At 43.9% G+C, this 24591-nt stretch overlaps 1 protein-coding gene across 1 annotated transcript in view; it reads right to left on the reverse strand.

Annotated features, from left to right (window-relative positions):
* Positions 1-24591, reverse strand: part of LOC146348526 (polymeric immunoglobulin receptor-like) — a 29504-nt gene that overhangs the window by 4403 nt on the left and 510 nt on the right. Inside the window, exons 2-7 of the mRNA XM_084848343.1 lie at positions 20619-20738; positions 17729-18061; positions 14737-15063; positions 11142-11262; positions 8374-8492; positions 3794-3928 (exon numbers count right to left, since the gene is read on the reverse strand). Coding sequence (XP_084704469.1) covers positions 3794-3928; positions 8374-8492; positions 11142-11262; positions 14737-15063; positions 17729-18061; positions 20619-20673 — 1090 coding nt within the window. The 5' untranslated portion in view covers positions 20674-20738. The remainder of the gene's footprint in view (positions 1-3793; positions 3929-8373; positions 8493-11141; positions 11263-14736; positions 15064-17728; positions 18062-20618; positions 20739-24591) is intronic.

Consider the following 24591-nt stretch of genomic DNA (forward strand, 5'->3'; position numbering starts at 1 on the left):
TTCAAAACAAAACAAATGACCAACAGTAGTACATCCAGTTTATATATTTATATATAATATAATATATATGGACAGCCATCTGTCAGGGTTTCCCCTTCATGGATCACTGCCTTGTTGAGACGAAGGGGCTTGCATAACTCAGTGAAGCCATAAGCTATGCCGTGCATGGCCACCCAAGATGGACAGGTCATGGCAGAGAGTTCTGACAAAATGTGGTCCACTGGAGAAGGAAATGGCAACCCACTCCAGTATTCTTGCCAAGAAAACCCCATGGAACGTATCACAACGCTAAAAGATATGACACTGGAAGATGAGCCTCTCAGGTCGGAAGGTGTCCAATATACTACTGGGGAAGAGCAGAGGATATTTCCAAGTAGTGCCAGAAAGAGTGAAGCGGCTGGGCCAAAGCCAAAAGGACACTCAGCTGTGGATGTGTCTGGTGGTGAAAAGAAAGTCCGATGCTGTAAAGAACAATATTGTTTAGGAACCTGGAATGTAAGATCAATGAATCAAGGTAAGGTGGAGGTGGTCAAACATGAGATGGCAAGATTGAACATCAACATCTTGGGAATCAGCAAACTAAAATGGACAAGCATGGGTGAATTTAATTCAGGTGACCATTATATCTACTACTGTGGGCAAGAATCCCTTAGAAGAAATGGAGTAGCACTCATAGTCAATAAAAGGGTGGGGAAAGCAGTACTGGGGCACAATCTCAAAAATGATAGAATGATCTCAGTACAAATCTAAGCCAAACCATGCAACATCACAGTAATTCAAGTCTATGTCCCAACCACTGATGCCAAAGAAGCTGAGGTTGATCATTTCTATGAAGACCTACAACACCTTCTAGAACCAACACCAAAAAATGATGTCCTCTTCATCATAGGGGATTGGAATGCTAAAGTAGGAAGTCAAGAAATCACTGGGATAACAGGCAAGCATGGCCTTGGTGTACAGAATGAAGCAGGGCAAAGGCTAATAGAGTTTTGCCAAGAGAACACGCTGATCATAGCAAACACTCTTTTCCAACAGCACAAGAGGCGACTCTACACATGGACATCACCAGATGGTCAATATCAAAATCAGATTGATTATTGCCTTTGCAGCCAAAGATGGAGAAGCTCCATGCAGTCAGTAAAAACAAGTCCTGGAGCTGACTATGGCTCAGATCATGAGCTGCTTCTTGAAAAATTTTGGCTTAAATTGAAGAACATAGGGAAAACCACTAAACCATTCAGGTATGACCTAAATCATATCCCTTATGAATATACAGTGGAGGTGAGGAATAGATTTCAGGGATTAGACCTGATAGACAGAGTGCCTGAGGAACTATGGACATAGGTCTGTAACATTGTTCAGGAGGCAGCAACTCAATCCATCCCAAAGAAACAGAAATGCAAGAAAGCAAAGTGGCTCTCTGATGAGGCTTTACAAATAGCTGAGGAAAGAAGGGAAACGAAAAGCAAGGGAGAAAGGGGAAGATACATCCAACTGGATGCAGATTTCCAGAGAATAGCAAGGAGAGACAAGAAGGCCTTCTTAAATGAACAATGCAAACAAAATTGAAGAAAACCATAGAATGGGAAAGACTAGAGATCTCTTCAAGAAAATCGGAGATCTTGAGGGAACGTTTTGTGCAAACACGGGCATGATAAAGGACAAAGAAGGCAGGGTCCTAACAGAAGCAGATGAGATTAAGAAGAGGTGGAAAGAATGCACAGAAGAACTATACAGGAAAGATCCAAATGTCCCTGATAGCCATCATAGTGCAGTCACTGAACTTGAGCCGGACATCCTAGAGAGTGAAGTCAAGTGGGCCTTAGGAAGCATTAGTAACAAAAAAGCTGGCGGAGATGACATTATTCCAGCTCAGCTATTTAAAATCCTAAAAGATGATGCTGTTAAAGTGCTGCACTCAATATGCCAACATATTATGTTATGCTCAAAATCCTACAAGCTAGGCTTCAGTAGCATGTGAACCAAGAACTACCGGAAGTACAAGCTGGGTTTTGAAGAGGCAGAGGAACTAGAGATCAAATCGCCAATATTCTCTGGATCATGGAGAAAGCAATAGAATTCCAGAAAAGTGTCTATTTCCGCTTCATTGACTATGCTAAAGCCTTTGATTGTGTGGATCACAACAAACTGTGGCAAATTCTGAAAGAGATGCGAGTACCAGACCACCTTACCTGTCTCATGAGAAACCTGTACAAGGGTCAAGAAGCAAAAGTAAGAACCAGACATGGAACAACCGATTGGTTCAAAATTGGGAAAGGAGTATGACAAGGCTATATATTGTCACCCTGCTTATTTAATTTATATGCAGAGTACATCATGAGAAACGCCGGGTTGGATGAATCACAGGTCGGAATTAAGATTGCCGGGAGAATTATCAACAACCAGAGATATGCAGACGATACCACCCTTATGGCAGAAAGTGAAGAGGATCTAAAGAGCCTCTTGTTGAGGGTGAAAGTGGACAGTGCAAAAGCTGGTTTGAAACTCAACATTAAAAAAACTAAGATCATGGCATCTGGCCCCATCACTTCCTGGCATATAGAATGGGAAGAAATGGAAGCAGTGACAGATTTTACTTTCTTGGGCTCCAAGATCATCGCAGATGGTGACTGTAGCCATGAAATTAAAAGACACTTGCTCCTTGGGAGGAAAGCTATGGCAAACCTAGACAGCATAGTCAGAAACAGAGACATCACCTTGTCGACAAAGGTCCATGTAATCAAAGCTATGGTTTTCCCAGTAGTAATGTATGGCTGTGAGAGCTGGACTATAAGGAAGGCTGAGCGCCGAAGAATTGATGCTTTCGAACTGTGGTGATGGAGAAGACTCTTATGAGTCGCCTGGACTGCAAGGAGGTCAAATCAGTCAATTCTAAAGGAAATCAACCCTGAGTGCTCATTGGAAAGACAGATACTGAAGCTGAAGCTCAAATATTTTGGCCACCTAATGTGAAGAGAAAACTCCCTGGAAAAGACCCTGATGCTGGGAAAGACTGAAGGCAAAAGGAGAAGGAGATGGCAGAGGATGAGATGGCTAGATAGCATCACCAATGCAATGAACATGAACTTGAGCACACTCAGGGAGAAAGCGGAGGACAGGAAGGCCTGGCGTGCTTTGGTCCATGGGGTCACGAAGAGTTGGACATGACTTAACAACTGAACAACAATCTGTTAGGGTTGCTTTGACTTGTATTCCTGCATTGAGCAGGGGGTTGGACGTGATGGTCTTATAGGCCCCTTCCAACCCTACTATTCAATGATTCTATTATATACATAATATAATATAGTATATACAGATTTTAAAATGTGACACATTTCAACATAAAACACCAGCTTTTAAGTTGTAAAATACAATAACGTTAAGGAATGATCCCATGCATAGCACCAGACATTTTCACCTTGAACTTTAAGTGAATGGAAGATGCAGAAGAACACAGCTGTGGTATAGCATTCAGTTCATGGAAGGGCTTGCTGTTCACAGTTGTTGTTTTTTACAAATCACTATTCAGTGATTGTACCATAACTACTTATAGCAAAATACCTAAGATATGGTGGTGGTGGTGGTGGTGGAGGAGGAGGAGAAAGAGGCAGCAGCTGATAATAAATGATAGGAAAGAAGAAGCATTTATATAACATTTTAAACTGATTTGCAGTGTAATATAAGAGCACATAATTGTGCACTGAATTGTGGACAGTATTGAGGATGGGGATTAATAGTATCCACATGAATCTAAGAAATGACATTTAAGTAACAGAGGCTGAAAAAGCTGTACCTTTGGCAGGCTCTACAGCCGTCTCTTGTTCATCCCCTGAATCTCTATTTTCCTCCTTGGGATGCTCCTCTGAACACTTTTGGCCAGTTGGATGAATTTCTCTTTCAAGATTTCCTACATGAATGTCACTTGAGGCTTTAAAAAAGCAAGTGATAATTAGACTTTCATCCATTGACCGTTGAGGTAACTGTCAGGATGATTTGATTTTATTAATGCATATCCTGGCTTCCCACTGGGGAAAAAGAAAAAAAAAGATAGTGCTCAAGGTAGCACAATTGCACTTTGATTTCTGTGGCTGAGGGGAAAAAATGGCTCTGTGAAGATATGCTGCATTTTTGCTAGATTTGGCAGCAAGAGAAATCTCAGCCAAGCCAGCGGTAAAATACTACCCATGTGCAAATCGCATATATTCCATATAACATTTTGAAATCAGTGTTATTTCATTGTAGCAGATACCTTAATGGTGAACAATAGTAATCAAACAAGGCAATCTTGTGGGGGTGGGAGATGGAGGAGGGGAGGCAGAGGAACTAAATCCAAAGCTTGGCTGGACTCATGGCAGAAGGGGGAAGGGGGGTTGGCTGGAGGGAAAATAAATACATCAGCTCCAGGGCTGGCTTACTTTTTCCCCTGTTCCAAAGGCATGTCAGGGGAAGGGGAGTGCTTTGGATCCAAAAGATCCAAAGCATCCCCTGATCCACCCCTGACATGCTCCCAGAATGCCTCATTTTTTCCTTCTCTGCCATTGGAAAGCAGCAATAGCAGAGGAGCAGTGGCGGTGGACTGTAGCCACTGGGAGGAACCCTCTGAGGGCAGACCACCCCTCTCTGCCTCTCCACCCATGGAGAGGGGGTTCACAAAATCCTATGGCTCCTGGGATGCCCTCCAAGGGACTGTAGGATCGAGCCCTAAATTACTCTGTGCTATTACTTTTTGTTTAACAGAGAATATAATCCAAGGCCTTGTTACATTCCTTAGAAGCATTATTATTCCTAATCATAGCTAAGGAAAAAATAAATACAACTAAGATATGTCCCAGCACACAAACATATTTCTTTGGATGCCAAGTTGAATTCTGTTAGTTGATCCAAGAGCCTATTACCTGAAGAGTACAGTACAAAACATCTTAAACAAATACTTGCTTCACATGAAGCAGAACAGACATTTCATGAATGAGTTCCTTGTTTGTGCATTTGCCTTCTGATATTTAACAATGAACCAAAGTCAAAATGGCTGCCTGCCCCTGCCGAGGCAAAACTCTTGGTGATTTAGGCCATTTCCAGATAAGGTAGGCTTAAGCAGGCTGTGAAGGTAGGGGGCCTGACAAATTGGGAGGTGGATGCTTTGCCTTTTCTGGATGGGGTCACATTCCATTTAAGAACCAGGTATGCAGAATGGAGGCTGTCTCCTGAACTGCTGTTGCTCCTAGATAAATGGATTTTGACCAGTTCATCTTTCAGCTTTGGCTGATTTGCCAGCTGCGCCCTCTTCTGGAAAAAGGAAACTTGCAACTATCATATATGCCTTGGTAACTTCTAGGCAAAATTCAGAGTACTGTTTTTGATCTTTAAAGTCCTACAAGGCTAGGAACTAGGGATGTCAGAGAATTTCTCCTAGGGATGGCGGAGAATTTCTCCCTGAATCTTCGGGGGGCCAAGCGCCAATGCATTCGGTCCCCCGAAATAGGCGGTGAAATTCTCCGCCCCCCCCCCCGGGATGGGACTGACCTTTGGCGAATGTCCCTCCTGACGGCGGGTCCTGGCGGCGGTTCATCGGCCTTTCGTGGGGGGCGGGGGCGGCAGCCAGTCTTCCGACCAGCTGCCGCCGCCACCATTACAAGGTAAAGTGTTAAAAAAAAACAAAAAAACCCGTGATAGGCTACGTAACGATTAACGTAGCCTATCACGGCTAGATCTCCAAAGTCAGCCGTGATAGGCTACGTAAATCGTTACGTAGCCTATCACAGCTGACTTTGGAAATCTAGCCATGATAGGCTACGTTAATCGTTACGTAGCCTATCACGGGGTTGTTGTTTTTTTACACTTTCGCGGCCGGGGAGACGGGGCGCTTCTCCCCGGCCTGAATTTCGGCCGGGCGAGGCAGGAAGCCTCCCCCCTCGGCCTGAATTTCGGCCGGGCGAGGCGGGACGGCTCCCCCCCCTCACCTGAACTTCAGGGGGAGAAGCGAAGTGCCTCCCCCCCACCGCGAAGCACCCCTGCGAAAAGGTAAGTGACTTTCGTACATCCCTAATTTCTCCACGAATCTCCGGGAGGCCGAATGCCAACGCATTCGGCCCCCCAAAATTGGTGAAGAAACGGTCCACTACCCCCCCCGCCACCCCCCCCGGGATGGGACTTACCTTTGTCGAATGTCCCTCGCGGCGGCGGCTCCCGGTGGCGGTGTGGCGGTGGTGCGGCGGCGGCGGCCCGTCTTCCAACCGGCTGCTGCCGCCGCCATTTCCAAGTAAAAAACAACAACAACAACAACAAACGTGACAGGCTACGTAAAGATTTACGTCGCCTATCACGGCTAGATTTTCAAAAAACACCGTGATAGGCTACGTAAATGTTTACGTAGCCTATCACGGCTGACTTTGGGGGGGGGGGGGAAAGCACATATGCAAATGCGTAAATATTTACTTAGACTACCCGTGCCAAAATAAGGAACGCAAATGGCGGCGCCCATGGGCGCCGCTATTTGCGTACGCGCTTTTTTTTTTTCAAAGTCAGCTATGATAGGCTACGTAAACATTTACATAGCCTATCACGGCTGACTGCAGGCCAGGGATGTAAACGGCGGCGGCTACGGCCGCCACCATTTGCGTCCCAGCAGGACAACAGGATTCGCGGCCAGAGAGACGGGGCGCTCCTCCCCGGCCAGAATTTCAGGGGGAGAAACGGAGCGCCTCCCCCCCAACGCGAAGCAAGCTTCGGGATCAGGTAAGTGACTTTCGTCCATCCCTACTAGGAACCAGTGTGCCTTAGAGAATGCCCTCTCTCTTACAAACCTCCTTAGACATTCATTCATTCATTCATTCATTACATTTCTATACTGCCCAATAGCTCAAGTTCTCTGGGTGGTTCATAACAGCACTGAGATTTTCTGGTGAGGACCTGCTCTGGGTGCCTTCTCTGGATGAGGTGAGGTTGGTACCCATAAGGAGCATAGCCTTTTTGGGTGTAGCACCCCAGTTGTAGAACACTGTCTCCTATGACAAGACAGAAGGTCTGTGGATTGGTGTTCCCGAGTCTGGAAATTGGGTAAGCAACCTGTCCTGGACAGGGTTGCACTCCCCCTGAAGGAGCAGGTGAGTAGCTTGGGAGTACTCCTAGATCCATCCCTGTCACTAGAGCCCCAGGTGGACTCCATGGCCCAGAGTACTTGGGGCCAGCTTCGGCTGATCTGCCAGCAATGGCCTTTCTGGACAGGGACAACCTAGCCACAGTAGTACATGCACTGGTAACATCCCGATTAGACTACAGCAGTGCACTTTACGTGGGGCTGCCCTTGAAGACAACTCAGACGTTGCAGCCAGTGCAAAATGCAGCAGTTAGACTGCTGACTGGAACATCTTGTAAAAATCAAATAACACCAGTTTTAAAGGAATTGCACTGTCTGCCAATATGCTTCCAGTTGGAATTCAAGGTTTTTGTGATGACATTTAAAAGCCTAAGTGGCTTGAGACATCAATATTTGAGGGACTGCCTCTCCCTATATATGCCTGCCCAAGGACTGAGATTTGTTGGAGGGGCCCACCTCAGTGTGAGACATACACTATGGTGGGATGTGGGAGAGGGCCTTCTCTGCTGTGGTACCCCAGTTGTGGAATGCCGTCCCCTTGGAGGCCCGATAGATGCTGGCATTGGTTTCATTTCGGCACCAAAGAAAAACATGGCTTTTTACCAAATCCTCTAGGGCTAAATGCATTCTTTAAAGCAGCACACCGTTTTAACTGTTTTATTGTTTTAGATTTTAATTGGTATTAGCTTGTTTCATCATTTAATATGTTTTTAGGTATTTAAATTATTTCTTGTTTTATACTGTTTGAATTGATTTTATCTGTAGGCCACCCTGAGATCTTAATGATATAGGGCAAGATACAAACAAACGAATAAACAAACAAATGGCCAATGTTGCTAGGTCTCTCTCTCTTCCCCATGCCCCCATCTCATTTTTGAAGGCTAATCCTTCTCCTTTCACCTGCCCTTCAGGAAATGGCTGACTGGCCTACTGCTATTATTTTTCTATCTATGTTATAGGACTTTATTTTTGATATTTATTATTTCAGTACTTTATTCTTGTATGAATTTTGTGGTTGACAGCCAACCAACTTGTGGACCCATGAACAGAAAGGTGTGATTCAAATTGATTGATTGATTTAATGGATAAATAAAGTAATGCTCTAGCTTAAATCTATGGGATGGATACCCACTGGACCTCCAAGATCTGACAAACCTGCATCCATCTTTACCACAAATTGCAGTGTTACTGCAATTAAGGGGTGTTCTGGACCATATTGTTCCTTTTCTGTCAGGAACCAAAGGTACAGTGAGCAAGAGCATTTTGACAGTTTCACTTACCATCCTTCCTTTGCTGCCTTATCTTAACAAGCACAGCAATAACAACTGCTGCAAGAACCAGAAGTACTACAAAAAGTGGCATCACAACTGGAAGTAGATTTTGTTCAGTTTTTGAAGATCTGAAAACAGACATAGTATACCAATTCAAAAGAGCTTTTGCCAATCATGTGCAACATCTCACTTCATTCTGAAGTAAGAGAAAGTAATAAATATGTATCTGGCACTGAGTAAAATGATAAATGACAATGTCAGTTCATCTGGCTTTTATAAAACCAGCCTCTCCTCCCTAAATTTCTCTCATCCTTCAAGGCTTTGCCAATGAGTGGGTTTTATAGCTGGTGGATAACTATAACAATGAGAAGGAATGGTTGCTCGTTCCACCAGATCACCTTACTTGAATTAGGGTGTATCGACACTACAAACCTAAATCAGGTTTAAACCACTTCAGTTATCATGACTTACTAGGAACTGTAGTTTAGGTATGGGCACAGGGGATTGGAAGCACTACCAGAAAGTACCCTCACAATACTAGAATTCCCACAGCTTGGTGAAAGCTGTGGTAGTTAAACTGCTTTGTCACATAGTGAAGCGTACCATTATCTTAAGACTCTTGGGCAGTATCCAATACTACCATGGCTCCTCTGTGGCTGCAATTTGTGCAAATTGCAATTTTAGGGGGGAAACTGGGGAAATTCCCAGATGCCGCGAAAAAGCCTGCAGCTTGGCTCACAAATGCAAGCCGACCTGGGGGTTCAGGGCAAATCCATCAAGTTCAATAAGGGCCAAATTTCCCCACAATGGCCATCCATACTCTGGATCACCATTTATAGATGCTTTCTCTCTTCCTCATTCTCATTCTCATTCTCATTCTCATTCTCATTCTCTCTCTCTCTCTCTCTCTCTCTCTCTCTCTCTCTCACACACACACACACACACACACTGTATCCATCATGCCTGCATGCAAGCATCCATACATCCATACATTTGTCTCTCTCCTCTCCTCCTCACTGCAAGCACATGAAAAGCCATTCTCATTCATTTTCAGGATCCCTCCAAAATCCCCCCCTAAATCCTTTCTCTTTCCCAAACACATACAGCCCCCATCCATTCAGACAACCCTCTCCAAAACCCCAGGTTGCTCCCAACTGGCTTTCTGCTGCTCTCCCACCTCCCACTGGTTACCTGCAGGCTTCCCTGACCCCCACAAGCTGGCTTACAACTCCCCTTCATAGCCTCCCCCTGCTCCCTTTAGCTCCCTACCAGCTTACCATACAGAAGTAGCAGGAGACCCACCTTCTTTTCCCCCATCTTTTTCTTCTGGCTGGGTGTGCTACAGAGGAAAGCATTCGCCTGCAGCCACCCACCATGTTCATTTCCTAAGAATATCTCTGAGCCCCACTGTGTTGCCCAGAGGCATTCATGGGAAATTAAGATGGCAATGGCTGGAGGCCCTGGATTTGCTTTGAAGCCTTCCCAGTCAATGGTAAGAAAATGTATTACTTTTTTTTCTTTTTAAAGTAAAATAAAAAGTGGTAGGGCACCTTGGTGGGCACCAACAAAAGGTGTCCAAGGGCACATCGGTGCCCATGGGCACCATGTTGCCTACCCCTGGTTTACAACTATAGCTGGGCTAGATTTCACTGACTCTAATTTTCAACTTCTATTATTTCAGCAGACCATTGGTTTTGTTTCCTATCTGAAATGTACTTTTCCAGTAATCATACTTAACATCAGTGAGAGAAAAGAGTGCCATCTACTGGCCCATCCTTATTTTTTGCGACACAAAAACCCTTCTTAAAAGTTTCCTTTCAGAGTATTTGAACAAGCATTGCTTTTTAGTTAGGTTGTTTAGGTTGAGTGGATATTTGAGTTCCAAAGCATGCATAATAATGGTGGTGGGCGGGGAGGGGGGGAAGGTCCTGACTGCACATGTCAGGATTTTAACTAGAGGGCTTGGCACATCATTGTTTATAAAGAAATGTCTTGTGTCTTATGAATAGTAAAAAAACAAAGTTCAAAATGTTGAACACTGTAAAAATAATAATAATAACAACAATATCAAGTCACAACTCCCAAAGTGCTATTTAACCCAGTTTCTCACTCTTTTGTGGGCATCAGCTGCCAAACACCCCAGTTAGGATAACCCTGGGAACTGCTGGCATCTACCTTGGTGACATGTTGGATTAAGTTTTTGAAACATAGGGTTGTTTTTAGGGATCTATGAGAAATTAATTTCAGTTCATTTTTGATGAGTATTTAATCAGTTCACACGTTCCAGACTGAACATGGACTTGGATGTAATCTGCAGTCAAAGTCTGTACATTTCCAATCTTGCAATGTGATTCACAGACCCTAAAAATGTGTTTGACAGCATGCGTACATCTGAAAAATGTTCATGAAAAAATGCATACACTTTGATCAATAGGAGAAGAATACATACATTTCAAAGATGCACACAATTGATGCATATATTTGGGAAAATGTGGATGAAAATACACATGGATTTTCATGTGAAAAGAAAAACCAACGCTCACAATCTGATATGGACTCAAGCCGGAGAAAGCTTCGAGATGGTATTTGGAGAACTTCAGCGAGCTGAAGTTTGGCTGATTGTAGTTGTAACCAACATTATTCCAACTTAAATACCATTGATTTCCATAGCTTTGAACTAACCTGGGATACAATGCTTACATTTCAGGTGATAAATGCATGCCACTGAGTTAAAGAACATGCTTAAGCTAGAAAATGTGCATGTCCCCGAAATTTACCTTTTGTCGTAGACTTTGTTTGTAGATATCACATGTCTGTGGGAGGATGTACAGGTTGTTTGTGGCTCATATGTGGCTTGTGCCTTGCTTATATTGCTTATGATATTGGAGAAAAAATATTCTATTAAGAAGAAAAAAACATTAAAAGATGGCATAACTGGTGATCATGGAAAAACAGGAAGTGTTTGAATGCTTCTATGTCAAGATGAATAGCTCTTTGCATTTTTTGGATAATTGCAGGTTTGTATCCCAATGCAATATTGTTTGGATGTGTCAGAGGGAGCTGTTCAAGCGTAGTGGCCAGTGAGTTGGTTTGCCAGGCAAAACTGCAGGAGGCTGCAGCATGGTAATATAAAGGGTAGAGCCTTCCCACCCTTCCCATTTTGCTCCAGGAAGCAATGCTGGAGGGGGTGCTATAGCCAGCACCTTGCAAAGGCATGATTGTAGAATGAATATTTGCCCCTTCTGATGTCAGAAACCTGAGCATGGCAGCTTTCCACTCAGCAACTATACAGTGTTGGCTGTGGCACCACCATCCCACTCCACCTGGCATTGTCAGGAAGGGTGAGATTCCCTCTCCCCTCCCTATCACTGTGCAACAGCCACCCCTGGTTCCATCTAGCAAGCCACTTCATCAGCCTCCATTGTGTTAGAACACCTAGAATGAAACACACTATGTCTCCTGCTATTGTACAGAGGCGGGCATTCAGTGTGCTGGCACAAAAAGCCAATGGCACTTTAACATGAGCATTTCCAGGAATGGGTAAGTAATATGCCTAGTTCTCACTGATGTACTAGCCTATGACTGGGCATACCACTTCAGACTAAGGTGGGTTCTCACATAGTTTATTTATTTAAGAAATGTATCAGCTGCCTTTTTAATGAAGTATTTTCCAAAGGTGGCAAGATCATCAGATGTTCTACCATATATATATATATATATATATATATATATATATATAATCCCTGCATGTGGAAATGTAGATTTCAGAGAGAGGATTCTTTAGGTTTCTGTACACAACAAAATTTTGTACCTTCATTTTTAAAGAAAAGCAAATCCCCCCCCCCCGATCTCCACACCCAACACACCAGGATCCAAGGGCCACCATGCACATAGCCAGGCCATCTGCTCCCAGGAAACACTGAGAGCAAAGAGCAGAGCATGTCCACCATGGAAATAACTGACCTGAGGGGTTGGATCATCTCCTTTTACAAAGGGTCTTGCCTGTTACAACAAAACCTACCCCCTGGGCCGTGCCATGACGTCCAGTGAGGAGCCTCCTGAGGAGAGTGCGCACAAAGAGGGCAGGGTCTGTGACTCCTCAACTCTCTCTGGATGCACAGTGCCCCCCCCCCAATTTACCCTATATCCACACTGTTCAGAGCAACAAATAGTTAAGTCACATAGGTGTGGTTTCGAACCAATAGCACTAGACCAGTCCAGAGTACTTGAATACAGGCAAGGTGGCTATTAACAGCACAGAGACAAATAGGAAATATTAAAGCCAACAATCAATTCATAAAGAAACAAAATGGTTAAAATACTTCTAACTTTTCTACTAGCTCTAAATTAGTTTTATTGTGCTAAAGTGGTTCTAAAAGTTATGCAGTTGCAAAGGCAGTAGTCTAATACTTACATCTTGAAATGGTCAAGAAGTCCCCAGAATTGATATGAATCTTCCAGGCTAATTGGCAAAAGCCTCCTTTTAGGAGGAAGGTAGTTTTTGGTAGGTCCAATTGACTTCTAGGGTCTGAACTCACTTAAGATGTTAATTTAGCCTCCGCCAATAAGACTTCCATGATCAGGACCATGGAGAGTACCTCCCTGGAAGCTAGACTTCACTTAATATGCCAAAGATATTCTCCAAGCCTGACACCTTATAAGATGAACAAGTATCGGCTTGCAGAGTTTATCCCTGCAGAGTTACAGATGGGCCATTAAGATAAGGGAAAGCTAAATGTTTTGGCAAGGAATTATATTTCACATATTGCAATCCCCCCAGGCAAGTGATATCTGGAAGAAAGGGAATTTGGTAATTATTTTTAAATACGCTGGTTCTAGGAGTGACACTTAAGCTGTCATTTTTACAAAGCTATGCGCATCCTTTATTTGTGGGGGGGGAGGGGGGCAGAGTTCTTTTGGTTAAAAAAAAAGGATCAGAAAATGATTTCTCTGTCATCGCAAGCCCACAGCCAGCTAAGGCTGAGAGATAGGTTGAAGGAAACCAAAGGCCCGGCTGCTTACATCCCTTTGTGTGGGGGTTAACAGGAGGGGCAGAATTGGCACTGTGCATTCCCTAAGGTCAACCCCATGTCCCAGGATCATTTAAGCAGTGAGGATGATGCACAGCTTAAGGCAGGGGTAAGCAACCTGGTGCTCTCCAGATGTTTTGAATGACAACTCCCATAATCCCTGCCCATTTGCCATGCTTGTTAAGGCTTATGGGAGTTCTAGTTCAAAACATCTAGAGGGCATTAGCTTGCCTGGCTCAAGAGATCTGAAGAGGAGGGAGAATTGGCCTTGGGGGATATGCACCTGAAGGACCTCAATCCTGAAACCGAATTACACACACACACACACACACACACACACACACCTTAAGCTAAGAAGAAGGGAAGAAGGTGAATGGAGAGCTGAGTGGTAGGAGAAGGGAAGGAGTGGAGAAGGTGAGTGGGACGTTGTATGAGATGACATAAGAGAAGAGGCAGAAGTTGAATGTTTGGCAGTGGAGGCTGGTGGTTCCAATGTCAATGGGGTGGTGAATCCGCTCTGGGTTTCAGTCAGGACAAGTCAGAACTCCAAAGGAGCTATCCAAGGTGATTTACAACTTGGATAGCTCCTTTAGAGTTCAGACTGGTTATGACTGAAACCCGGAGTGGATTCACCACCCCACTGACATCAGAGCCACCAGCCACCACCAATGTTTGGGCTTCAAGTTAGGAAAGTTTGGGAAAAGCGAAGGATTTGATCAAAGGGAAGAGGGAGAGGGGAAAGATGGTGAATATGGGATTTGACCAAGTAGAGGAGGGAAACTCTGAACCCAATTTCAGCTCCTCCCAAAGGATCCTTTAAAATGTGAAGTGGACTGCCCCTTCACAACTTAAAGGGCCTCATGGTGGGCGATTGGTCTTGGAGAACACAATTGAGCCTTGGTTTCAAAGCCTACTTTGGGAAGCTCACATACACATATATGGCTTCCAAAGTCATAATGGGTACTGGACAGTGACTACCGCAGTCCCTTTGCTCAAGCTGGGCACTTCATGTTTCTAGCATACAGGTGACCAAAGCAGCATCTGTGCGTAGAGCCAGCTCCATGGAACCATGAAGGATAGTGGGGCAGAGAGTAAGGGAGGGTAAAAGGAGGAAAGAGCTCCTTGTTGCTTTTCTTCTGCCCCAGTGTGTTTTTTCCGTGGGTCCACACTTGTGATTATATCACAGCTTTCCCCAACCTGGTGGTCTCCAGATGTTTTGGACTATAACCCTACTGTTCCTGACCATTAGTCATGCTGGTTGGGTTGATGGGAGTTATAGTCCAAAACGTCTGGAGGGACCAGGTTGGGCATGACTCTTCTACCATTTTCTTTATGTGCTTACCATCTGTAACCTGCAGTTGTATGGTTCTTGCATCTGAATTGCTATCAAGCATTCCTGTTCCACATTTATACACTCCAGAGTCTGATTTTCTCAGTTCATTGAAGGAGACCTTGAAAGTTCCTGAGCTATCTCCCACAGTAAAAGTAATTCTTCCATCCTGCACTTTGCTCTTCCTTTTATCTACAATGGGAACACAGCCAGATCTTCTCATCTTGCACAATGACTTATTCTTCATTCTCAGCGTGGTGGTTTCAGATGGACATTGTATTGTTACTGACCCTCTCAGTTTACCCCAAATGATTTCAGGTGATCTAGGCACATTTGGACCTGTTTGGAGAAAAGAGACCACCATGCCTTATTGCTGTTTTATCCTTTAAAAAAAAAATCTGATTTTCTTAAAAAAAAAAAAAAATCACTACTCCCTACTAGACTAGACAGTCAAAGTAAGTGTGTGCATGCATGCGCGCATGTGTGTGTGTGTGTGTGTTTGTTTGGGGTTTGTTTCTTTTTTTGAGAAAGAGGAGATATCGAGGGCATAAAAATATCAATTAGACATTATCAAAAATAGACTATTATATAATACAAATACGCACAAAAGGGAATTAGTCCTTATCTTCTAGCAACTCCAACTGGCTACTGAAAGCCTTGTCTTCCTCTACATTTTTCATACAGATTATTTGTCCTTTCAGCAAGTATAATTTATTAAAGTTGTGAAGAAAAAACTCTCTGGAAAAGACCCTGATGCTGGGAAAGACTAAAGGCAAAAGGAGAAGGGGACGACAGAGGATGAGATGGCTAGATAGCATCACCGATGCAACGAATATGAACTTGAGCACGCTCCGGGAGAGAGCACAGGACAGGAAGGCCTGGCGTGTCCATGGGGTCACGAAGAGTCGGACACAACTGAATGACTGAACAACAACAACAATTTATTAAAGTGGCGAACTCCATCTATAGCCAGTGGTTTCATATGGGAAAACAGCTCGAGCCAGTGTGGTGTACTGGTCAGAATGTTGGACTGGGACTCAGGAGACCCGGGCTCTAGTCCCCACTCGCCAATGAAGCTCACTGGATGACTTTGGGCCAGTCACTGACTCTCAGGCTAACGTACCTCACAGGGTTGTTGTGAGGATAAAATGCAGAAGAGGAAGACCATATAAACCACCTTAAGTTCCTTTCAAGAGAAAAATGTGGTGTGTGTGTGTGTGTGTGTGTGTAATAATAAATAAATATTGAGGATATTTATGGAAATTTATCTCCCTGCACCTATGTCTAGATCTTGTGAGATTTGCTGGAGCCATAGAATTAAAGTAGAACAAGCAACATTCTGAACAGTGACTTGCCGGCTCAGAGTGACTGTATTTGTGCAGTTAAACTAGGAGCTGTTTCAGAGACAGAGAGAATGTGAAATGCTCTCTCAAGAACTACCTATGCCCTACATTACATGCTATCTCAAGAACTACCAGTCCCAGAGTTCCTTATGCACAGGCAGGAGGGAGGGTCAGCACCATAATAATTAGGGACATTGATCCCAGGGACAGTGTGAGCCATTACTGCTCACAGTGGCAAGTTTGCATGATCAAGCAGCCCACCGTGGGTTTCGGCGTGTGCAGGTGGCCATTTTGAATATTCAAGCCTCAACCACAGCTTGTTATGTCATCCGAACCTGGTGAGGGTGGGTTGATGGTGTGATTAACAAACCACGCACAACCTTAAAACAGCCCATGCATTCTGTGTGGTTTGTTAATCACACCAACAATGCACCCTTGGTGCATTCAGATGACACAACAAGCCACAATTGAAGCTTGAATATTTAAAAGCCACCTGGCACATGCTGGCACACACCCACAACCCGCCCTGGCTTATTTAAGTGCTCATGCTGTGATCATGCAAACCCAGTCACTGTAAAGAAGGGATGTTTGGGGGCATGGTAGAAAAGTCTCAGTGTAGGTCATGGTGTAATTTCAGAATTGTGCTTTCAGAATTAAAATTGAAACTTTTCTTTCATGACACTTGAGATTGTATGTATGGAATGGGATATGTGTGTGGGAGTGGGCCTGTGTTACAAGTTTGTATTGCCCCCCCCCCAATTATGTTTGGGCCCTCTTCACAATTTCCACAGTACAAGCCAAAAACATTTTGCTGCCTGACGCAGAGCCCAAATGAATACCGCCAAAACTTCATCTTGCTACCTCATTCAGATGTTCCTGCCTTTCGTCTATCCTCTCCCAAGGTACCAACTGAGGCAGATTGATTCATCCTGTTGCATGGCAAGACCATTCCTGAATTTCTGCCAAATTCCCACTCCAGCATTAGCCCCTTACACTACAACCCATGGCATTTCTGAGGATTCTCCAACTCTCAAGATTGGCTATTGGGGAGCAAAGCAGGCTGCAGTGGGGAATAAGAGCTAGGGAAAAAACCCTTGTTAGGATCCAACCCCTGTCACATGAAGCCAATTTACCTTTTATCCCTCTCAATGTATTTTTAATTAATTAATTCAGTCAAACTTTGAGTGATTTACAGAAAACGCTTTACCACAGGGAGCTAACTGGTTCTTGCCAAGAAAGAAACTTTTTTTTCAACTTGGAAAAGAAGATTAAGCCTCGTGTTTTAGGCCCTCCAAATATGAATGTGAGTGTGTGTGAGAGTGTGTGTATATGTGTGTGTATATACACACACACACAGTACAACTTGGGTACAATCCAGTTAAATTTAAGTATTGTGAAGTCCCACATGCTTAACTTCTCCATTGCCATCAATAGAACCTTAAAAGTCCTTAAATGTGCTGGATTGTGTCTCTGATTTGAAAGTGGATAAAGTAAACAACAGTTCTGGACTGTTATTCAGACTCAGTGCTGCTTTCCAAAGAGTTATGTGTTTAAGGAAGGGATACCCACTTCAGGGTGATCTTGCAATTCATTAAAATAGTCCTTCAGTTGCCTTATCTACCCTTTGAAGAAAGTTGTTCTGATTCCCTCAGCTTGCTTACCTTCCCAGATAGTTAGATTTACTCCAGCATATAAACCACTACTGATCTTGCCAATGCCACATCTGTAATTACTGGAGTCCTTCTTCTCCAACTGTGTCATTGTCACTTCCAAAATCCCATTTTGAGGTCTGTCATTTATTGACGCTCTTCCTTTGTAGTCTTGATTGGTGAAATGGTTAGTGGAAACGACAGTCTGGCAAGATCCTCGGGATTCCTTGCACCAGTATTTTCTGTCATGTCTATTGGCTGTTATCGTTTCATAGTAGCATTTAATTGTCACCGATTCTCCAACATGACCTATCAGCAGTCTTGGCCCATATATTGTATCTGAAACTATTTTGAAGATGGGGGAGAAGCAATTAGCACATTATCCAACCAGTAAGACAAAGTGTATGGTGTAATTTTATCGTGTAAGTGTAAGAAATAATAAATTATCTTGCCCCAGATGCAACCAATTAAATTAATCAAATAAACATTTAATAATCTGTAAGACTGTTAATTAAGGGCAACTTGTTTATTTTTTCAACTTGATTCTAGAGGGTAACAAGTTGCAAGGGTGCTGGGATTCGGAAACACACTTCCTCAGTTTGGAAACCCCATGCCCACTACAAACTGAGCCCAAACTTTCTCCAAGGTTTGGCCCCACTTTGTAATGGGCTTGGCCTGGCACCAATCCTCCCTGTCATAGCCACCCTATCCCTTTCCCAAGCCAACTTTTCAGGTGGCTGCAGCAGGGAGGTCTCAGGGCAGGCAGTGTCCCAGGCATAAGGATCCATGGGAGACATGGTTTCCATGAAGCCTGACATCAAAAGGGGATCACTTGAACCATAGGAACTACATTTTTCATGGATCCTTGCATCTGGGATGCTTTACACAAGTTCCTAACAGTATTGGGGGCATGGTAGAAAAGTCTCAGTGTAGGTCATGGTGTAATTTCAGAATTGTGCTTTCAGAATTAAAATTGAAACTTTTCTTTCATGACACTTGAGATTGTATGTATGGAATGGGATTAAAGTATGTGTGTGGGAGTGGGCCTGTGTTACAAGTTTGTATTGCCCCCCCCCCAATTATGTTTAGTGTCCTCAATTATCCATGTGAGATATAGTTCCCATGGATCCGGATGACCTCATTATAGATCATGGGATCTCCATCTCCGATGGATCTTTGTAAACAGGATGCTGCTGGAGGTTCAATGGAAACCCTGCAATGGGATGTCACATTTGTGAGCCCTTGCTACTGCTGCCAGGTAATGTTTGGGGGAAAGGGAAGGGAATGAGTGTACATTGTTCTTGTTGTTGTTCTTGATATTAACAGTTTATTAGATGTATTTTCATTTTCTAGTACAATACAAACAGTAAACCCTTTCTCTGCCCCCTGCCACTCCATCCTGCCCTCTTCTGCCATTCCCTCCCCTTTAGTTTCCCCCCTGCCTTCTGCATACCATCCTGTATCTAAAGAGTAAGTGTTTCATGTCTGAAAGTAAAATCATTAAGCAAAAATTGGATAAACTGATAGTTATGTGGAATAAATAAATACCTACATACCTACAATAAAAGGTTGTGTCAAGCATGTCTCCTTGCTGGCCTGCACCGGTTTTGCGATGGATCACACTATTTTGCTTATAATTCAAGAAAACTCCCCCATATTAATTGGAATTTATTTACTTTAAGTAATTTGGTGTGATATGTCTTTTCATGGGCAGTGAAGGTCAATACATCCTGAACCCGACAGTGTATATTTGGAGTTTCATTTGCTTTTCAGTGTTGTAGAATAACACGCTTAGCTGTTAGTGTACCATGCCACATGCCCCTCTGCCAAGTCACATTTGCCCAGATTGTTTCCCACTAAAGCATGGGCATCTTTTACATTGAATGAAGTTTCCAGAACCAGGCTGATCCTGGTTAGGACCTCAAGTCAGAAAGGCATCACTACTCAGTGGTACATTTTGTTTACTAAGGCTGAAAACCTATGCACATGTACCTGGGAATAAGCCCCATTGAATTCAGTGGAGCTTACTTCTGAGTAGGCATGTATCGGATTGCACTGTGAGTTATTATTTATCCCTTCCTTCTCTATCTCAACAAGGAACCAGTATCTCAACAAAATTTTGGTAATATGCAAATTTATTTAAATTTAACTCATTAATCCATGAGAAGATAGATGACTAATCAACTAACAGATTTTTAATCATTTAGAAATGGGTGCATTTTCTCCAACAGAAGTAACATATACTTGGACAGATCTTGCTTTGTAGGAAAAAAATCTGGGTTTTCCATGATGCAAAAAGTGTTTTCTGGAAAAGCCTAAGAACAGATTTTCTTCCGTTGCAAAAGAATCTTTCATACGTATCAGGGACTGGCTTCAAGGAGAGTGGAAGAAATGACCCGTCACTAGCCACATTGGACCATGGAGGTATTTCATCCAGAAAGAGTAGCTGATATGGCTGACATAGCAACACTTCCAGATGGAGGGGCCCTAGTGCTAGCAGTCAGAGGCATCATGTAGCTCGTCCATCTTTTCTTTCTTAATGGATTTTACACAGTAAGAAAAAATATGGAAGAAGTGATAGGGTAACACAGGGGGGTTACAACTGGAAGGTGACATCTGAACATCCTGTAAGTGTCCATGAATGAGGCAAAGCCATGGCACCATAAAAGCCTCGCCTGGAAGCACCCTAGGACAGCTGTGCCAAAAGTGGACAAGGTAAGCCTGGAAGCTAGTTTTCACAGCTATTATAAATCTCATTGACAGGGGAACAGTGGCCATGTGGACCGCACCTCTTCCATAACCCTTGTGGACCGCACCTCTTCCATAACATTGCCACAAATTCAGTAAAGAAACCTAAGGTAGTGCTGGAAAGTCAAAGACGACACAACATTTGGCTACTCACCATGTATCAGAATGAGCAAAAGAGTCAAGGTATTCATCATCTGGCTATTCATCATCAAAAGGCAAAAACATCTGACATCTGAACCAGGGATGGAACAGATTCTAAACACCTGTGCAGAACCTGAGAGAAAGATGAAAGGTTTTTGGTATGTTCATCCATTTGAAATCAAAAGATGTAAAATGGAAAAAGTGATATCCAGTTCTATAGTCTGTAGGCTGACCTTCCATGAAATACAGTATCTCTAACGTTCATGTAGCAGCTACACAACAAACAATGAAATGCTTTCTGCAGGTAGACAGCCTTCCTAAGGGTTTCTGTCCCAAAGGCCCTTAGAACTTGTTTGTAGAAACCAACTCCCTTTCCCTATTTTGCTTCTTGCTGGAATTTCTTGGGGATCTTTGTCAGCAGTTGTAACTCTGAATAAAGATAATGTTCATGCATTGGTCCACATGCCCTGGGACAGCTGGGGTATTAAACCACTTCCCTGTCTGAGTTAAATATTTCCTTTTTTAAATAGGTTGCTGCTTCTAGTGTCTGTTGTGGAGTTGCTGAACCATCAGTCGGATTTCAAAATTGCATCTCCAACATGTGCATGATGGTGAAAGCATCAGCTTACTTGAATCTTACAAAGGACTTGAGGGGGGGGATAAAGAATGTAACCAAATCAGTGCTGAACTACACAAAATTTGGTGGTTAAGCATGTGATCAGCCCTCTCCCACTGAACTGAGAACCAGCTAGGACCATGAAGCAGTCTTAAGCAGTCTTGGGCTCCTTCTGTAGCTTACTTTGGAGATCACATTAGATGTGTTTGTTGTTCACAGTTCTTCCCCATTCACATCTAAAGTGGAGGACAGAGTATAATTTTTACAACAAATGATGCACTTTGGGAAGGGATGCTTGATCCCATCCCATGTTCCATCACCAGCCATCCTTACCATCCTCCATAACTCAGACACTTTCCTTTAAGGCAGGAGTGGTGTTCAACCTCTTTCAGCCCAAGGGTCAAATTCAATTTCGGAGAAGCTCTCAGGGGCTGCATTCCAGTGGTAGCATAGGGATGGCATAAGTGCCCAATTCTGTCTGGGAATCCGGCAGACACCCCCCCACATCCCCGAGCCCTGCTCACCAAGCCCCTGCCCCTGCTAGCCTCCTGCCCATGCTCGGTGAGAGGCCCGCACTCACCCCAGCAGCCTCATTGAGCTCTGCTGTCTGTCACCATTTTTTTTTAATTAAAATGGCGATCACAAAAATGTGCATATTTCCGCATGTGCAAAAATGCACATTTTGAGAATGTGCATATTTGTGCATGCACGAAAATGCTCATTTTGTGAGTGCACATATTGGCATATGCAAGAAAATGTGCATTTTCACACATACACAAATATGCACATTTGCAAAATATGCATTTTCATGCATGAGCAAATATGAACATTTTTGCGATTGCTATTTTATTTTTTTTTAAATGGAGACCATGGAGTTCAACAAGGCTGCCGGGGTGAGTGCAGGCTGCTCACCAAGCATGGGAGGGGCTCAAGCACAGTCTGGGGGAAAGCAAGCAGGGGAAGGGGCTTGGCGGGCGCCCAGAGAACCTGGATGAGGATGGGTTCGCACATCCCTCATGGTGGCTGGTGCTAAAAGCAAAGGGGGCAAGGCCAAAGGCAAAAGGGGTGGGGCAAAAATGTCAGCATATTTTTGCTTAATGTTCTTACTGCCTTAGGAGAGGCATTTCCACCTTTTAGAATGGGGAAGGAATCGTGAAAAATCCAGGAAGCCATCAAATGATAGGTGGTTGGAGGGGGACTGGGAGTGGGAACCACCTGGTGATGTGGCCATCTGGGAACCTGAAGGACCAAATTGGAATCTCAGGTGAGCCATATTTGGTCCCCAGGCCTGAGGTTCAACACCCCTGCTCCAAGGGCAGGTGACTATTCAAAGCAAGAGTGCTTAGCACCTCTGTTTGAATAAAAGCAGTCCCAGTTTGATAAGGCATAGCACACACACCCTGTTGAGCTGGCCTGCTCAGACTGGGACTCACATGTTGCAGCCCCCTGCCTTTTTTTGTCAGCTCCTCCCCCTTTGTAAACATTCCAATGAATATTTGAAAAGCCTTGAGGGGCTGTTCAACTGAAATAGTCAAGAAACCCTGATTTAGGTGCTGGTCCCCCTCATCTGTTATCCTCTTTTCTCAGTGAAAAAGACCTTCCTTTGGGGAAAGGGGTGTGCAGAAGCTGGCAGTGGTGGAGGGCACTCACCAGCAGGAAGAGATCAGTAGAGTACCTTTTCTCACTGGAACATCATTTTCCTGTGGGAAATTCCCTGAATTTTTAGAAATCTGCATTTGCACAAATTTGCACTTGCACAAATTTGCACCTGCAAAAATGCACAAATACGTCCCTGTCCCCTGTCCCCCGTGCATTTTCATACTTTTGCCTGTGGGGAAAATACACATTTTGGGGCAGTGTTTTTATTTATGTTATGTATTTTTTCTAGGACTAAATTTGCGCAAAATTCTCAGAAGTAAAAAAGAAAAGAAAAGCAAAATGGTCCACAAGTCCACAGAATTTGTGCAATTTGAGAAAAGCTGGTCCACCACAGAATCTGTAGGCCATGTTCATAGAAATCCAAACTCATTTGATTCCATTGTGGATTTCTCCAACATCCCTAAGTACATTACAATGGAGCCCAAGGTCTGGCACTTCCAAAGTAATTTTCCTTTCATAAAAAACAGACACAGAGAGAAACAATTTGGATTGGGGCTGAGACACAGGGGTACGGGTCCTTTTCCCCATGCTGTTGCCCCAGTTGAGCACCCCAAAGCTGCTATTATCTGCAGAGGGGAATTGTCAGGAGCGCCCTAGCTGCCTCTTGCAGTCCCCTCCAATAGCCAACTCAGGACACAGATGACAAGGATTCTTTCCAAGGCTTTATTCCTTTATTACTCTATGACTTTTTCAGATACTGATCACTAGCGACTAAGCAAGGAACTGCACAGGGGAAAGATAGCAGAGTAGCCTAAGCTCCAGGTAAGGCAGTTGGTCCCCATTTGAAGGGGAACCACGGGAAGACCCTGAACTTATGGGCTATGGAGAGATCCTCCCTCTTTCCCTTGGGTCCTCGGGACGCGACTGTTCTTTGAGCACCAAACGAGCAGAGCGCCTCCTTTCAGCGCCCTCCATCTGTCGTCGCTCCCTGCATCTGCGCCAAGCATCCAGCAAGCCCCCCTCTAGCGCTCTCTCCCTGCCAGGGTCACTATCTATCCCAGGAATGCTGGCAGGAGGAATCTCTGCCAGCTGCTGTGCTTGTGAGAGATGAGCGAGCTCCTCTCCCATGGAATGCTGTTCCTCCTCAGAATCAGAACTGCTCTGGGGCTCTATGGGCTCAGTTTCCACCCTGACAGGAATATTTGTGGGCTTACATTTTTGCAGCTGCTTTTACTAAAAGAAAATTAGGTTCAGAACTCCAAACAAAGAGCTCCAGCGTAACATGCAGTTGGGTCTTAAGTATCATTAGAACTACAGTTTAGTCATGGGCAGCCCAATGCCATGCATGTTTACTCAGAGTAAATCCTACTGTGATCAATAAAGCTTACTCCCAGGTAAATGTGAATTAGATTGTAGCCTGACAGTACAACCCTATGCGTGTCTACTCAGAAGTAAGCCTCACTATGCTCAATGGGGCTTACTCCCAGGTAAGTGCACATAGGAATGCAGTCTTAGCAAAAACTAATGTTTCTTAAAGTTAATGCACATTACAGATTTTTTTTAGCACATTCCATATAGCAGTAATTCAAAAGCACACTCACTCTCGAAACATTCCTTATTTAACATTCCCCCCCTCTCATACAGACATCAACAGTCTCTTCTCTTTTTTTTCATCTTTGCAATTTCTCCAACTTTATACAGCCAGTCTATAACTTTTGGTGGAAAAAAGACTTCCATGACTTGGCAATGATAATTTCTCATTGTACATATA

Source organism: Heloderma suspectum, chromosome 4, assembly GCF_057233095.1.
Source record: "Heloderma suspectum isolate Gila_16-S chromosome 4, 16-S_ref, whole genome shotgun sequence".
Classification (NCBI taxonomy): domain Eukaryota; kingdom Metazoa; phylum Chordata; class Lepidosauria; order Squamata; family Helodermatidae; genus Heloderma; species Heloderma suspectum.